This window comes from Ochotona princeps, chromosome 21 (genome assembly GCF_030435755.1).
Source record: "Ochotona princeps isolate mOchPri1 chromosome 21, mOchPri1.hap1, whole genome shotgun sequence".
Lineage (NCBI taxonomy): Eukaryota > Metazoa > Chordata > Mammalia > Lagomorpha > Ochotonidae > Ochotona > Ochotona princeps.
The window spans coordinates 32,214,526-32,231,673 of NC_080852.1; the positions used below are offsets into that span (position 1 = coordinate 32,214,526).

Here is a 17,148-nt window from a genome sequence, read left to right on the forward strand (position 1 = left end):
AGCATTGCTTGGGTCCATCCCACTCGCACGAACCAATCTAGTTCCAGGTCCCCTGGCTTTGGTCTGCCTCAGCCCTGGTTGCCGCAGGCATCTGGGGAATGAATCAGCAGAGAGATCTCTGTCTCTCTGCTTTCAAATACAATTTAAAAATCAAGCTAGAAAAATAAAGTTTAAAACCGATTCTTCAAGCCCATAAAAGCTTAATTTTGAGCTTACTCTGAAAACACTAAAGGGCTGGGGAAGAAAGAAGAGCGACATTAATCTAGTTCAAACTGAGAGTTTGCTGTCTAAGACACCAACCACCACCCCCTGGCTGGCTGGCCCTTCTAGCCCTGACTTTAATCCTTGCTCCAAAGCAGTCCTAAAATAGATCTGTCTACACCTGTTCACCACCAGACTCCTGACTTGCTGAGGACTCCTGAAGATAGCCTCACCTGCCTTGGTGGCCTTCCCTGCCATTCACCTGGGCCCCCCAGTTCTTGCACACGGTACCTCTGGGCTCCCACATGTTCTTCCTCCCACTGCTTCCTCCTACTGGTCTACCTAACTCCTGGGACAGCATCCTGGCTTGCCAAGTAAAATGACAGTTTGAGTTCCTGTAACATGGTAGGCTTTTCCACCTAAGCACTTGCCCTACTTGACTCCTGCTGGTGGTTTCTGTCCTTTCCTTGTGGTGAAAAACACAAGAGAATCAACCAAAAAAGAATTATAACCATGGAAAATACCTTGACCTTCTGACATGTTTCACCAAGCAGACACACACACATCACGCATCCCTCTGACTTCTGCTCCAGTCAGAGAAAGTTATCTGCTTTTCAGGGTTCCCGTGACTAACATGGCCCCAGTGGGGTAAACAGCCCTGCTATAGACTCCCCTACTTTAGGTCTCTTACCTTATTATGCCCATGGAATCTTTTTTATTACACTAACATAACATGTCATAAATTTCAGGAAGTAGGGAATGACTATTTTCGGGGAAAGCCTATTCTGTCTGTACCATTCTACCATGGTGACTAATCAACTTTTTTTGTATATGAACACAATTACGGACATACTATGGAATAATTCACTTGAAAATAGCTAAGAGAAGGAACTCCAAAGTCTTTCTTGCTCACCTTCGAAGGGATCCTGGGCTAATCCAGGCCCTCACAGGCAGCCCGGTAACTCATGTCCACATGAGTGTCTAAGCGGCGTTTGGTGAGAATGTGTCCAGAGCCACTTTGCCGAGAGCGTCTCTAAAGTGCCTTTCTGGGAGCTGTCTCTACCTCACCTGATGGCAACTCCATTCATCAAGTGGCTCAAACCCCAGAGCCTCCCTCACTTCTTTTTCCTCTCATCTCACAACCTGATGCACACCTTGTCATCCAGAACACAATCTCTTCTCACCTTGGAGCTTGGAACCACTATTCACACTATTCACTGGATTGTTAACATGGCTTTCTGCCCCATCTCTCCACTGGCCCCTGGTGCCCTGAACACAGCAACCAGTCTGAGCCTACACAAACACCTAGGCATCACCCCTAATTCCCTGACCCACGACCCCGAGGGGATGCTCAAAACCCTAGGCAGTACCCAACCTGAAGCATGCCATGTCTTTTCCTGTTAATACATACCTAGGATGATACCTAATTTACAACACAGACACAGTAAGGGATGAGCAGTTACCAACAATGAAAGAGAAAATTTGTAACAATACTCTGAAACAAAAGCTGCAATGAACATAGTCTCTCCTTCCAAATGTTTTATTGCAGTAGCGAAGCATTTCAAGGTTTTTCTTCAGTTTATTTAAATGCCAGTGCTGCCATTCTTTTGATCTGGGCTTATTATTTAAGTTATTCAGGGCTCCAGGAAGACAAATTCTGTGGCTCCAGGACGGTCAATCTGACAGTCAAGAGGCGGTCTAAACAGCCTCTACTCCTAGAGAAAGGGGCCAAATACTAAAAATTCCTGCATCTGTTTTTCTTGTCTAACCTTGTGGACCAGGACTTTCTGCTCACACCTGTATTTCAGTAGTGACTGTAAAAGCAGTGTTACAAAGAAAAATAGGATACCTTCTAACCTGCCATCTTATAAACCAAGGGCTAGAAAACAAACAAAACCTCCTTGTGAGCCAAATCCAGCCCAAAGCTTATTCATGTAAACCAGTGTTACTGGAGAACCTGGTGCGATAGCCTAGTGGCTAAATCCTGGCCTTGCATCTACTGGGATCCCATATCGGCACCGGTTCTAATCCTGGTGGCCCTGCTTCCCATCCAGTTCCCTGCTTGTGGTCTGGGAAGGCAGTTGAGGATGGCCCAAAGCCTTGGGACCCTGCACCCACAGGAGTTCTGGGCTCCTGGTTTTGGACTGGCTCAGCTCCAGCTGTTGCAGCCACTTGGAGAGTAAACCAGCGAACAGAAGATCTTCCTCTCTGTCTGTCCTCCTCTCTATAAATCTGATCTGCCTTTCTAATAACTACTACTACTAATAATAAATCAAACCAGTCTTACTGGAGCAGAGCCATACCTGTTCACTTAGGTCTTGTCTATTGTCGGTTTCAAGCAATGATGGTGGAGTCAAATGGTTATGATACAGAACTAAGGGGTGCTGATCCACAGAGTACCCTGCAAAGTCTCGAATATTTACCGTAAGGGGTGCTGATCCACAGAATACCCTGCAAAGTCTAGAATATTTACAATCTGGCGTTCTACAGACAAAGTTCGTTGATTCCTGTTTTAACACATCACACGCTGGCACCCAATTTTTTTTTATTACCCACACACATACAAAGTAATTCACCAGGGACATGCAAAGGACCTCTCCTTGAAAAAACAGGATTTGGCATCAGGGTACCTATTTCACGTGATTCAAAAGTTCCTGCCAATTCATAACTGATGAACTATCAAAACCACTTGAGCAAGAGCCTCAGAGCAGGCCCCACATCAGGCACCTAGGATGGGTGGGAGACTGGGTGGGGCTTCTCACTTTATCTCCCGCTTTACCCCAGATATATGACAAAAACAATGTGGAAATAATACTCTTTCCCACTTTCCTGTAGCCCTTGAACCTTTTTGTCCTAATTAACTATGTAAAGAATGTCAAAAACAAAGAAAAAATATGAAAAAAAAAAAGATCCTGCAGCCAGACCAGGGGCCAGCACTTGGTCCACCAGTTAAGATGCCCCTGCCTCACGCTCCGGCTCCAGCTCCTGACTCCAATTTCCTGCCAGCGTGGACCCTGGAAGACAGTGGGGATGGCTCCTGTAACTATTCCTCCCACTTCCAGGAGAGACCAGAACTCAGGCACAGCTCCTGCAGGAAGCAGGGAATAAACCAATTCTTGGCCTCTCTGTGTATGTGTGCACATCTGGCTCTCAAATGAAAATGTATTTATTTATTTAAATTGATTAAATAAATGACCCAGAATTGTCACTTAAAATTAGCAGTCCTGAGGCGCCAGCAGTGTGGCACAGTACGCTAAACCACAGCCTGCAGTGCCAGTTTAAATACCAGCTGCTCCACTTCCAATCCAGCTCCCCGCAAGTAGACCTGGGAAAGCAGCAGAGGATGGTCCAAGTGCATGGGTCCCTGTACCCATATGGGAAACCTGGATGAAATGCCTAACTTCAGTCTGGTCTAGCCCTAGCTGTTGCAACCCATTGGGGGAGCAAATAGGCGGATGGAAGAATCTCTTTCTGCCCCTCCCTCTTCTCAAATAGATGTTTTAAAGACAAAGCTATAGGCCGGGGGGGAGGGGGCGGCGGGAGGATGGCACAATTGGCTAATCATCTGCAGGAAGGCGCTGACATCCCATAGAGGCACCAGCTCCTGTCCTGGCTGCTCCATTTCCCTTCCAGCTCCCTGCTTGTGGCCTGGGAAAGTAGTCAAAGCAGCCCAAACTCTGCACCCATGTGGCAGACCCAGAAGCATCTCTTGGCTCCTGGCTTCGGATCAGCTCAGCTCCAGACCTTGTGGCCATTTGGAGAGTGAACCAGTGCATGGAAAATCTTTCTCTGTCTCTCCTTCTCTCTGTAGATTTGCTCTTCCAATAAAAAAATAAAATAAATCTTTCAATAAAAACAGAAGAAAAACCGTTTTAGATTCTTTTTACTCTTGCCCAATTCTACAAACTCCTTGTGAGGGCTTAGGATGTCATGCTGATGAGCCAGGTCAATGAAACAAACATGCAGGGGCAAGCATCTGGCAGTGACTAAGCTGCCACGTGGCATGCCCGGCTTGGCTCCTGATGCTGGGTTCTAATCCTGGCTTCCCTCCCAATTACAGTTCCTATGATGGTGCACTCTGGGAGGCAGCAAGTGATGCCAGCTCAAGTACCCTTCGCCCTATTAAACATTGACGGATTTCAATCTGCATAACTACATCTATTGCAATCCTTTCTAGAGAAGGCCCGGTATTAAGTTATTTCTGTATCTTTTCAGTCCTCCCCCAAACCCTGCTGGGACAGATGTATGTCTAATAAATCGAAGCTCCATCACTGTTTAGTGAGTAAACGCACCACACCCCCGGACCACATCCAATATACCTGTCACAGGGCATTTAACTCTTTGCATCGCTGAAAAAATAACGGATACTCATCACTCTTAAAAGGACTCGACCCGAGGAACGCGTCAGAAGCCACACATGGTAGATCAGGATAATAAAAGACAGACCACAAAACACTCCAGGATGCATTCTGAAGAGGAAGTACTGAAAGTGAAACTGATCACCAACATCAAGACACCACGACCCGCAACCCTCCTAATGACCGGCTGCGGGGCGCTCCCAAGGGCCGCAGCCCCCGCAGACACACACACACACACACACACACACACCCCACTCCGCCCCCTTGCCACGCCGCCGCCCACCCACCCACCCGAAAGCGCCCGGGAAGAGGCCTCGGCGCAGACACAGCGAGGCCACAGCGCTTCCCAGACAAGCCGCGGATGCAGGAGGCAGGTGGGCAGGCAAGGAGCCCCATTGGGACCCCGCAAACCCATTCCTGCCGGGGGCGCCGGGGGCGCCGGGGACGTGGCACCAGCGATCGAGCACCCTATCAGCCAGGGTCTCCTGACCTTGCCCTCCCCAGGACCGAGCCCGGCCACCTAGTCGGCCATCCCCACTCCTTCCTCAAGCCGTTAGCGCCGCGGCCCCACCCCTCGCCGAGAGCCACGCTCCACTCCCCCTGTCCCCAAGGCGCTGCCCAAGCCGGCCGCAGCTCCAGGCACCTGCTCGCTGCAGATGGACCCGGAGCTTTCCGCCGCGTGCGGAAGGCCGAGAAGCAGGCATCCCCTACCTGCACTTTTCTCCGCCCGGCCGTGTTCTGCCGGTGATGGGCCGCCATCTTGCATGTTGACACTCCGACGTCACTTCCGGAAGTGACAGAGGACCGGAGGATGTCCCTCCTCTTCCCCTTTCGGCCCCGGGCAGGTGTAAGGGGGCGGATGGAGGTGTGAGTTCCTTCTGCTCTTGTTTTAAGTGGGCCGTGGCCCGGTGGCGAGGTAGATGCTCCTGAAACCAACCGGTTGTGCAGGTAGGATTCCGATAGAGGTGGAGTCACTATTCAAAGCGGAGGGAAGCGATCCCAGGCCAGTTCTGCGGGGATAACCTTCCGGAGCCCGCTCGTGCGCGGTGTTCCGGGGCGCCTCTTACAGAGGACCAGGCGGGCAAGAAGGGAAGGAAGGCACTTGCTAGGTTGGAGTGCTGGGAGGAGTCACCTGCCTTTCCTAGGCGAGTAGGGAACCTGCTAAACATGCAGGGAATTTTCAGTCGACTTCCAGCGACTTCTTTGCAAAGGAGGTGCTCCCACTCCCACCCTCCAAAACGTAGAGCTGTTACTGGAAGACGAAGTGAGTTAAACTTGCCTCTTCACCCCCAGAAACTACTTTCTCAGTTTTGCTTCGTAGACACGCAATGACTCCATCTCTCACTTTGTAACATCAGTTAACCGAAAGGGGGTGAAGTTGGACATGTATACTCGCAAGAGTCACTTTTTTTTTTCTTTTTGGTGTGTTATTGAAATTACACGTTAACCACTGGGAAATAACTGTAGACTATTCTCGAAAGAAAATGGAAGGGAACTGAAATGTTTTGTTAGAGAAAGCAACAAAACAGAAGAAAATGCAGGAAATAAGGGGACCAAAAAACCATGTAAAGCATTAGCATTAGAAACCAAATAATAAAAGGAAGTAAGTTGTAGAAGGACACTGTGACTCTAAAAGGTCAGTGAGCATAGGATTACAACTGATAGGATACCATTTGTATGAGAACAACTGAGTGGATAGCATGTGAATGAGATACACAAAATGGGATATACAAAAGAGTTCCAAACAAGGGCATAGAAACAATTGCTGGGTTCAAGCTCAATACCTTCCCCCTTATCCTTGTGACCCTTGGTCTGTAAAAATCTGATGCCAGAACTGCGCTAATCCAAAGCCAGGAGCCAGGAACCTCTTTTGAGTTTCCCTCTTGGATGCAGGGTCCCAAGCCTTTGGGCCATCCTCAACTGCTTTCCCAGGCCACAAGCAGGGAGCTGGATGGGAAGTGGGACTGCTGAGATTAGAACCAGCTCCCATTTGCGATCCCTGTGTGTGTAAGGCAAGTACTTTAGCTGCTAGGCTGTTGTGCCGGGCCCCAACTCTATGAATTAAAAAAAATTTTTTTTGACACAAGTAAGTTTATCTTTTAAGTATATTTTTCCTCAAACTTTTTGAAGTTCGGAGGTGTGACCAGGGCTGGTTTCACCCTAGCATTGTATGGCTAGTAGTCATGAACACTGGAGAGGTTGGAAAAAATAGATATTGGAGAGCAAGGAGTTGGGCAGTTCTCAAAACTCCCTGGGGCAGTAAGGATAAGAAACCATACAAGTTGAAGTTGGGGCTAAAGAGTACAAGGTCCTCTTGCATACAGGCCTCTGGTCCACAGCGCTGTGGCCATCTCTAATTGGTCTGCGACAGGATGGCAGTGTGATCTGGGAGTGCTGTGATGGTTGGTGGGCTGTGGCTTGTCTGGGGTCCCCCTGGAAAAGACACATTCAGTCAGACAGACTTGTGCCAGGTGAATGAGGGAGGATGAGCCGGCAGACCGCGTCTGGTTGTTTGAAAAAACAGAGGCAAGTAGAGCCCCCAGTTCCTTGGTAAGATCTCAGGGAGAGAACAGCGCCTGTCCTCCCAGGGCCTGTCCACCTGCACCCTGGTGAGAGAATGCTGGAAACACTCCCAAGAATTCCAAGTTCCCAAGGACAGGGAATGGTTCAGTACTTTACAGTCCAATCAGCAAGCAAGCTAGGATGTAGTCACTGCCAAGTGAAGTGCATCAAAAATATCTAAGGAAACAGAGAACTGTGCCTGGCAACGTATAATCAATGTCACATGAATCTATGTAGAAAAACGCCTTAGAACAAACTCAAGGAAAATGTGCCATCATATGAGAACCAGAATGTTATGTCTTCATTTCTCCTGGGGATAGAATGATAAATTTATTTTTGGTGTTATGTTTTTCTATACTCAACTGAGTTTTCTAAAAAGCATTTGCAATTTCTAGAATCAGAAGAGATTTTTGAAAAGTTACAAAACAGACCCAAAGTATTATTACCTGATAAGCCAAAAGAGACACAGGCAGGTGGAAATCTCTTCCACTGGGTCACTCCACAAATGCCCAGGACAGGTGGGGCTGTGCCAAGCCTAAGCCAGGAACCAGGAACTCTGTCTGGGTCTCCCCACATGGAAGGAAAGGACTCACACTTTGAGTGACTCCCAGTTATCTCTGAGGGTGCCCATTAACAAACCACTGCAGAACTCAGGATGTGGGCTGTGGGCCTCCCAGGTGGCACATGTAACACTACCCCAAATCCTCACTCTACAAACCAAAGTTAAATCCTGAGCAGGACCTGGCCACACAGAGCGAGCCAGCGGCCTGGTCAGGGCAGTGGTGCGGGGGCAGGGACAGTCCAACAGCAGCAGCAGCAGCAGCAGCAATGGCTGATGTCCTGAGAGGAACCTGTGCACCTGCAGTCACACCCCCAGCCGAGGCTCACTGGCTCTTGGTTTTGTCTTGGTTTTCAAGTTCATCCTCCTGGTTCAGTCCTCTGGGATGACGTTGGCTTTCTCTCTGGCTGAAATCCAGACTTCTCACCTCCTCTGCGAGGCAGGGCAAGGAGGGATCGTCAGTGAATCAGAAACATCAAATACCTGTTAGGTGTGTTCCCCAGGGTAGAGCTTCCGCAGGGGGTGAGTCAGGGAGGTTCCCGCCCTCCTGGAGTTGCAGCCTTACGCAAGACCCAGCAGAGAGTAACCAAGAGTAACTGTACGCTGTGCTGGGAGAGGCTTTTAGTCCTCCATCGGCAACGGCTGCCTCCAAATTAAGAGCATTACAAACTTGACCTTGTGGTTCAACTGAAGCATCATGTTTTACTTCTAAGGGAGGCACTGCCATTCTCCTCCCCACACTCACCCCTCAGTTTCTAGATGAGGAATTTGACAGCCGCCTCCCCCACTGCCAGCACGGCCTCAGCTGCTTCTGAGTCCACTGCATGGAAAACAGTCCTGGACCAGTTCCTGTGACACAGGGGTGACCTTGCCCTACCTCAGGAGTGTTTCTATGGGTGCTCCCTTTGGGTACTGTGTTGAGTCATCCTCAGGCTTGTAGGAGTTACCCTCAAATTTGCTTGCTCTGTCTAGGAAAGAAAAGACCATTCAAAGCCCCCAGGAAGATGACCATGTCCAGTAATCCCGTCGCTGAGCCAGCCACGAAGTTCAAAGCCAAGTTTGGGCTGCTCTTGAGGTATCCTTGTCCCTTATCAGGGTGTTTGGCTCAGATCCCAGCCTCCACTCTGGGTTTTAGCTTCAGCTAATGCAGCCCCGGGAAGACAATGATGCTGTAGGCTCTCAAGTACTTAGGTTCCTGACACCACATGAAAGACCTTGCAGATGTTCTTGGCTTCTGGTTTCCGTTTGCCCAAGTCCTGGACACTTGGGGCATTTGGAGAGGCAGACCAGTGGATGAAATGTCTATCCCTCTGCCTGATTAATAATTAAACATACAGTGCAGCCAGGAAAGCTCTACACTGACTGATCTCCAGTTACCCAGCAAGACGCCCCCCCCGCCCCCCCCCCCCCCCCCCGCAGCCTCCCGCCACCGGAAATGGCTGGCTAAGCCTAGGGGTGCTTCCGAGACCCCACCTGCTGGCCTGTCTGTGTTAACAAGATCCTGTGACCCTCTGTAGTGCTAATTCCCTATGGGAATTAACGCTGGGGGGTGAGGTGGGGAATCATAAAGCCCCCCCACACACACACACATATACACACTGACCTATTTTGTTACACCGATAACGTCGACTGTAGATGTGGCCTCGCCCTTATATCCTGGCCAGTAAACACAGAACAAGAGGGGTGCCGTCCCAGACCAGGCCTGTGTGATTCACGCATGGATACACGTGGCGCCGAGCAGCAGGAGGGCAGCAGCTTCCAGGTGCCTACTTGAGCACAGCCCATCACTTCCGGAAGGCTCCTTGAATGGTGTCCAGCCCCAAAAAATGCCTCCCAAAAAATGCATCAGCTTCCCAAAAAATGCATCAGCTTCTGCAACAGACAGGCGTTTTCCCCGGGGGATGCCAGGCACCCGCCCCCCCCCCCCCAGCTGAAGTATAGCTCTAAGGCAGACAGGCACATCCCAGTCTCCATCCCTGAACTTGCCCAGTGTTTTTTTACAGAGCCCATAAACTAAGAGGAGTTTTAACCCTCTAAAGAGCAGGAGAAAACATCCAGAAGTATGTTTTCTTTGCGTGGGAGGAAATCATGAGAATTCAGTTCCAGTGTTCGTAAATGAAGGTGAAGTAGAACACGCTGAAGCTGCCTGCCATTCATTCACATGCTGTCCACGGCTGCATGTTTCTCGTTGAGGATGACAGCGTGGAGTGGTTGTGACAGAAACCCCCAAAGTCTGAGAAGCCTGAAAGCTTAACAACCTGGTTCCTTCCAGAAAGTTCTCCGGTCCTTCTCCAATGCCTTCCTGCCTGCTTAGACTTCTGGGACTATGCACAAGCTGGTCCCTGCCTGGGACTCTGTACCCCCAGCCTATACACAGCCTGTTCCCTACTTCCTCAGGCTTGTGCCCACTTGTCGCTTCCTCTCATGGGCTGCCTTTGCCCACAGACCCACGAATCTCCAGGGACACTCTGGGTCCCATCCCGTGGTCTTGTTTGTCTTCCTGATTTCCCTGACCCCTCTCACCAGGCCTGGTACCTACTAGGTGCCCAGGGAATGTTTGTGGATTGAATAACTGATGATAACAGGCCACAGGAGCAGGGCTTAAAGCTGGTAGTGAATCTCAAATCCCAGCCTCAATCTTTTTTTTTTTTTTAAAGATTTATGTATTTTTATTAGAAAGGCGGATATACAGAGAGGAGGAGAGACAGAGAGGAAGATCTTCCGTCCAATGGTTCACTCCCCAAGTGGCCGCAGTGGCTGGAACTGAGCCAATCTGAAGCCAGGATCCAGAAGCTTCTTCTGGGTCTCCCACACGGGTGCAGGGTCCCAAGGCTTTGGGCCATCCTCGGCTGCTTTCCCAGGCCACAAGCAGGGAGCTGGATGGGAAGTGGAGCTGGGATTAGAACCGGCACCCATATGGGATCCCGGGGCAGTCAAGGCAAGGACTTTAGGTGCTACACTATCACGCCAGACCCCCAACATAACATCTTTTTAAGATTTGTTTATTTGAAAGGCAGAGTTAGAGGAAGAAAAAGAGAGAGGTCTTCCATCTGCTGGCTCACTCCCCATATGACCTCAACAGTTGGAGCTGGGCCCATTCAAAGCCAGGGACCAGAAGCTTCTTGCAGGTCTCCCACATCAAGTGCAGTGGCCCAAGCACTTGAGCCATCCTCTGCTGCTTTCCCAGGTGCATTAGCAGAAAGTTGGATCAGAAGTGGAGCAGTCAGGACTCGAACTGGTGCCCTTATGGTATGCCAGCAGTGCAGGTGGCAGTTTTGCCTGTTGCACTACAGCATGGGCCCCCAGTCAGGAAATCTGGCTTTTGGTAGGGATGAGGAGTTGGGGAGGAAGGAATTGCTGCCATGAGTTCTGCAGGATGGATGAGTAGGCTGTGGGCAGGCACCTCCTAGGAAATGAAGTGCAGAGGGTCAAGGACTGAACCCCAACCCCACTGGCCCAGGATTCACAAGGACTGCCTGGACAAAGAGTGAGCAGCTGCCAAGCTCCTGTGAAGACAATGGTCACATGACCTGGGGCTGACCAATCAGCACAGGTCACAGATTAGCTAAGACCCTGGGCAAATAGCCAATCAGGTTCCGGGGAATAGATCATAGGGGTAGAACTTTGGGGACAGTGAAGCTCCGTGTCTGTTGGGCTGTTGAGGCAGTTGGTGCCTGTGGTGCCATCTTGGGGTGAGCCTGGTTGAGGACACCAACAGAACCAGGAGGTTGTGAGAGGTGGGTCCACCTGTCCTCAGACTTGCTGGTGACAAGGATCCCTCTCCCAACTCTGTGTGCATGCCAGAGCCACTGTTGAGTTGAGTTTCTGGTGACCGTTCATCCAGAGGAGCGTTCCTAGCAGGCTGGCTGAATGGTGCTGCCACCTGCTGTGCCGAAGATGCTGTGGATTCCAGCCATCCCTGCCAAGAGCCCAACCGCCCATGGTAACCACGTGGCCCCTCGGGTTAACCGTGTTGGCAGCTCATGGCCCTACCTCAGGGCTGAGCCTCAGGGAAGGGAGAAGGCGAGAACAGGGTGAGAGCATGCAGCTGGAGTGCGAACCCAGGCTGGAACGCCGTGTGCTGACAAGACTTAAAAACACACCTGCTTTGAAGGGAGGCCAGGAGAGGGAGGTGCAAAGCTCGCCCAGGATGTCTTCCCTTTTGTAGGTCACCCAGCCCAGCATCCCAGGTCTTGGGCTTTGCTTAGCAGTGACGGAGTCATACTCACATTACCTCATGAGCTGTCCTCTACTAGCCAGGCATCTCTCCACCCACCCCGCTCGCAGCACACCTGGGGACAGCTCTTCCCCGTGGGATTTCTGAGACCATGCTCCCTACAGGCACACCAACAGCCTTTCTAGAATGTGCAGGAGAACCCAGTCTGGAACAAGATCTGTACATCCTGACCTTCCTCACTTCCCTTGGAATTCAGTTCCTGGGCCTGCTTCCCCACATCCCACAGGAAGAATTGAGCTGAGAGGAAGTGAGCCAGCACAGAGAGGGTAAGACCCCAAAACCTCCTTACTCCACCACTAACACAGCGCTTGGGCCATCTCCCTCACAGTTGCGATGTGGCTGCGTTTGCTCCAGTCATCACATCTGCACTATCAAAGGAGTCTCCATTCTCTTCCATAAATGGGAATATTGAACTACCCCGTCTTTGTGTAGGGGCAGGATTCCCAGAGGGGAAATGCAGAAGCTGGCTTGAGGCGACACCCACCCAGGACTGCCCTTATTATTACTAGGCAAAGCAATTTCCACTTATGTGGAACTCTGACATGTGTTATCTGTCACCACTACTGAATTCTATGACATGGTGTGAGAGTGGCCATTCCTGGAGGTGCGGGATGCCACTTGGTAACCAGACCACACGCTGGATAGGGGCTCTGTTCCTTGTTGGAACCACCCGCAGAAGTTTCCGCATCAGCGAGCTCCCCAAGCTAGGAAAGTTCTGCTCTCACTTCTTGCCTAGTGTGGACCTGTTTGGGGAAGAAAGACCCAGGGCTAAGGGCCTCCCATGGCTTCTCGAGGGCAGCATTGGATTGGCACAGGACTCCTGGGCTTTGCTTCACCCTCCCACAAGTCTGGAAGAGGGAAAGGCACTTCGGCAGATGGCCCATGTGAACGAGGCCCACTGCGCACCATGCAGGGCAGCCTGGGCACAGAGCCTCGCAGGAGCAACCAGGCCACTGGTGGGAAGGCGGAAGTGCACATGCAGTTTGTGAGTACAGGACACATCACATCCCAGCCAAGGCTCAGCAGTTCAGTTCTGTAGTCTTGTCACCTCTGATAGGTTTACTCTGTCTCCCCACCTCAACAGGCTGCAGGCCAGAAGGACGGACAGCTCCGCCTGATTCACTCCCTGCTGTGCCCTGGTATCTGGATCCTGGCTGGCAGTGGCAGGGCCTCGGTGAGTGAGTGCTGGGTGAGTGAAGGCCACAGACTACCAACAGAACGCCTGAGGTGCAGGTGGGAGCTGTGGACCCAGCCCCAGCTGTGTGTGCTGGGGTCCGACCCAGCAGGGAGGGAGAAACAGCAAGCCAGTCCTGCTGCTCCTTGGAACTGACACCTGGAGAGCGCGCACAGTGACTAAGACACAGCGCCACCACCGAGGAGCTCAGGCTCTAGGGACAGGAGGGCGGGACTGGGAGACAGGACAAGCACGGCAGGTGCTCCATGGGCTGCCATGAACACTTTTACCCTGGGTAAGGTCAGAGCCACAGCAGGTGCTGCTGGATAGAGCTGGGCCAGGAACAGGAGCAGGGGATGAAGCGGGAAACGAGGAAGGAGATTTGAGGTTAGCAGGAGACAGTCACAGTAGGTGGCACAGGCAGGGCAGCCTTCCGGGAGGAGGTGGTGTTTGGGCTGAACCCTTGGCTTGGCCATGGCCATGTTTCTTCCTCCTGGAAAGAAAGCTGTAACATCTGTCCTCCATGCTGTCCAGGAGGGCACGCCTTGTCCTGGACAGGCCCAGCATGGGCTTGGGTCACCTGGCCCTGTCTTCCTGCTTCCTTGTCACCATCCTTTCCCCATCAGCAAGGGACCCAATATAGTCCAGGCAGTCAAGTGCCCACACCCCAATCCTCTCCTTGATCAGGATCTCATGGTCAGGACCCATCTCTCCTGCCCTGCACTCTGCAGGAGATGGCCAAATGCCCCAGGCCCTTGCGTCATCCAGTTGGGCTCCTGCTAAGCCATTTAACTCTGCCCCACCTGTTTCTGCCTGGGATAGCACAGCGAAGCCTGCTGGCCACCCTCCCTCTGCCTGCTGCCCAGCCTCGAGGGGGCTTGTGACACGTGCGAGCCCCTCCTCCTGGTCGGCGGGCTTCTGTGGCCTCTCCATGAAGATGTGAAGTTTGACACCATCTCTGAAGGACACTCCTGCCCGTGAGAAGTGAGGTCTGGAGGCGGGGAGAGGCACTGCACCTTTGACCCGTGCCCCCCCACCAAGGTGACTCTCAGAACATGTATTAGCATGACTGGTCCCTGCAGGCAAATTGCAGGCTCCCTAGGGTGGGAGCATAGCAGCGCATGTGTGGACTGCCAGAGTTCGCCAGTCCTCGCTGTTGGTCTTTGATTGGCTGGAGGCTCTTGTCTCTGATGCAAGAAGGAATTCAAGGATGAGACATTGTGGAGGGCAGCAAAGATTCAATTGCATGCCAGGAGGATGGGGCCTGGCAAGCTCAGGAGAGAGCAAGCTGCACGCCACAACCAGGGCCAGGAATGCATCCAGCTGTGTGCCCGGCAGTCGCCAGGACTACCTTTTCTCCATACAGCACCAGGAATGCGTGTCTGGGGTCTGTGACAAGTTGGCTCTCCGGGCTTCGTCTGGTTCTAAGGATCCAGCCAGGGTGGTAATCACAAACTGAGACAGTGGGTGATGCTGCCTGGGCTTCCACAAAGTGGCTAAGACCTCCTCGGGCATATCCTACTAGCCAGAGAGCCCTACTCTCACGACGCCTTGCCAGCAGCAAGGCGCCCACCATCCGGGCTTTTCCAGAAGTTTGCCTTGTAGAACAGGGTTTGTGGGTGTAGACTAGTTCGAGGCTCCATTCACGAGAGCAAGCTAGGTTTTCAAACTCTGCAAGCCTATGGAAGAGTAGCTGGAGTGAGGACTTGGCGTTACTGTGAGAGCCGCCCCTGGTGACTGTCCAGGAGGGCTTGGGGTCTAGTAAGGCCTCCTGCTATTAGCCAGCGTGAGTGTCCTGTAAGCCATGGCAAAACCCTGAAGTTTGATGGTAGGGTTGAACTTAAAGAAGCTGGCCTGAAGTGGGGCAGCAGCAACCACCCTGTAGTGTCATGGCCATGCTGAGTCTCACTGTTTGGAAAAGTAGGCCACTAGTTACACAAGTGGACCCAAGGTGGGGTCAGGGCCACCCAGAGCCTTCTGTTTCTTTCAGCTAAATACAAGATGAATATCTGGTCTGAAAGACGCCCCCAAGCGCCTGGGGCCGCTATCCTCCATAGACCCCCGCCTGCTGGGAGGCCCCGGATGTTGTTCTGGGGGTCCAGGTGGGTCAGTTTCAGGTCCCTGTGAGACCTAACGCAGGGATTCCTTGGGTTTTCAACCTGAGTCCCGAAGCCAGAGCCCGCTAGAGCCTACTGCCACACACAGCAATACGCTCACTCAGCTGCTGCTTTATGAGTTGTGGCCAATACACAGGGGCTCCCTTGCATCCAAACATGATGTATGTCTTCAAGGATGGGGCAAACCCCTGGCAGATAACTTTTTGTCGGGAAATCTGGGATTTGGCTGGGCCCGAGCCCAAATGTCTTGATATCATCAGGAGCGGTTGAGACCGACTGGTGCTCTCAGCCAGGTCCTCCAGGAGGGGCTTCGGGTGAGAATATCACCCACCTGTCATCGCCCACTTGGGTCCCAGCCTCAGGCCTCATGAGTGTCATAAAGGTAGATTATAGTCGGGGATGACTGGCGAGAAGTACCCACCAAGAATGGTACATTTTTGCCAGTGCAAGAAGTCAAGCTTTCAGGGGTTAGGCAGGTTTTTCAAATGGAGACATTCCTTGCGCCAGTGTCCAGCCCCCATACCCAAGCATTCTCCCTTGGGCTTTTCGCCCCTGGTTGGGCAGCCCCAACCACCTGCCCCTGGGTCAGCCCTGAGGTTGCCGGGTGCTATGTACGGTGACTGCCGTGCTGTCTGCTCAACTGGAACCCTTTTTCGCTCCAGTTCTAGCTCTGTGCTTCACCACCCTGTGTCCTGGGTCCAGCACCCGCGCTGTGGGAGTCTGGGTTCCCGTGGCCAGTCTCTGATTCCCTAGTAAGGCCTGCCCTTGGTCTGTGTTAGTGCACCTTGTTAAAGCCCCTAGCAGCCACCCCTGGCATAAGACGGGACTCTCTCCCCTCCGCTGGCTTTGTCCCACTCAGGAAACTCAGCAGCACGATGAATGACCTTTAAATCCCCTTGGGCCCACACCCACACCCACACCACCTCCCTGACTCCCGACACCATCTGGTCCATGGGACTTCATTCGGGCAGGGCAAGGTGAGTCGTGTGTGAGCACGACCTGATGTTCCCACCGGTCCTGCTGAGAAAATGGCCCCCAGGTCATGTGAGGTGGTACCCAGAGCCAGTGTTTCTGTCCGGTTCAGAGCCTTGTCCCTTGGGCAACTACTGTGACTCCTTTATTGCTATGGGGCAGGGGGGTGGGGAGTCCCTTGATGATTCCCTGAAGTCACTTTTTAATCTCATTTTGTGGATGGTTTCTAAGTGCTCATTTGGATCTGCTCAAGCTGGAGTACGTGCGGCCCCAAGTCACTGCCTGCCCAGCGGTGGCCAAAGCCCCTACAAACCGCCTCAGCAGATTCATTTCACTGTCAGATTTGGGAGAAAAGGGTCCCTTACTCAGAGCTGTGTCCCTTCCCCAAGAAAGCTAGAAGGTTGAGAAAAGTGGGGCAAGGGTTAGTGGCTCTGGGAGAGGTGACCCCTCCAGCAGCTTCCGCAGGTGCTGGCAGAGAGGCCCTCTGCACATCTGCCTCCTCATGCCCCCACCGCCAGGTGGCCTCTCCCCCAACCCCTTCTCTTAGCTCGCTCAGGGTTTTGCAGGGGGTGTCGTGTTGAACTGAACACCTGGCAGGGGAGACCAGGATATTTCCCCCACCCTACCCCCTCCCTTATCTGCTGCAGAAGGGCCTCTGGCCCAGCTTCTAGAATGGGCAGCAGTGGGGACTTCCTACCCAGCTCCCACCTGCAGCTATACCCAGACGTCACACTGTACTCCATAAATGCAAACAATTAGGATTTTTTATTCATGGGAAAAGTTTGCAAATGCAAAAAGCAGCCTAGGTCTTGACTAGTCTTCCTCTTTGAGATTTTCCCCAAGTTGTCCACTGACTCCACGGGAGTCGCCTGCCTCCAGACTCCAGAGGCTGCTTTCGGGGAGAGACAGGCAGCAGAGCCCCTTGGGAGAAAGTTTGCTATCCTGTTAGGGACCTCTTTCAGGCCATG

The 17,148-nt window shown here is 52.2% G+C and overlaps 1 protein-coding gene across 1 annotated transcript in view; it reads right to left on the minus strand.

The window, feature by feature from the left end:
• The window catches only part of WDR48 (WD repeat domain 48), a 33,619-nt gene extending 28,238 nt beyond the window's left edge, over nucleotides 1–5,381 (minus strand). Inside the window, exon 1 of the mRNA XM_058678532.1 lies at nucleotides 5,271–5,381. Coding sequence (XP_058534515.1) covers nucleotides 5,271–5,318 — 48 coding nt within the window. The 5' untranslated portion in view covers nucleotides 5,319–5,381. The remainder of the gene's footprint in view (nucleotides 1–5,270) is intronic.
• Between the last annotated feature and the right edge of the window lie 11,767 nt (nucleotides 5,382–17,148).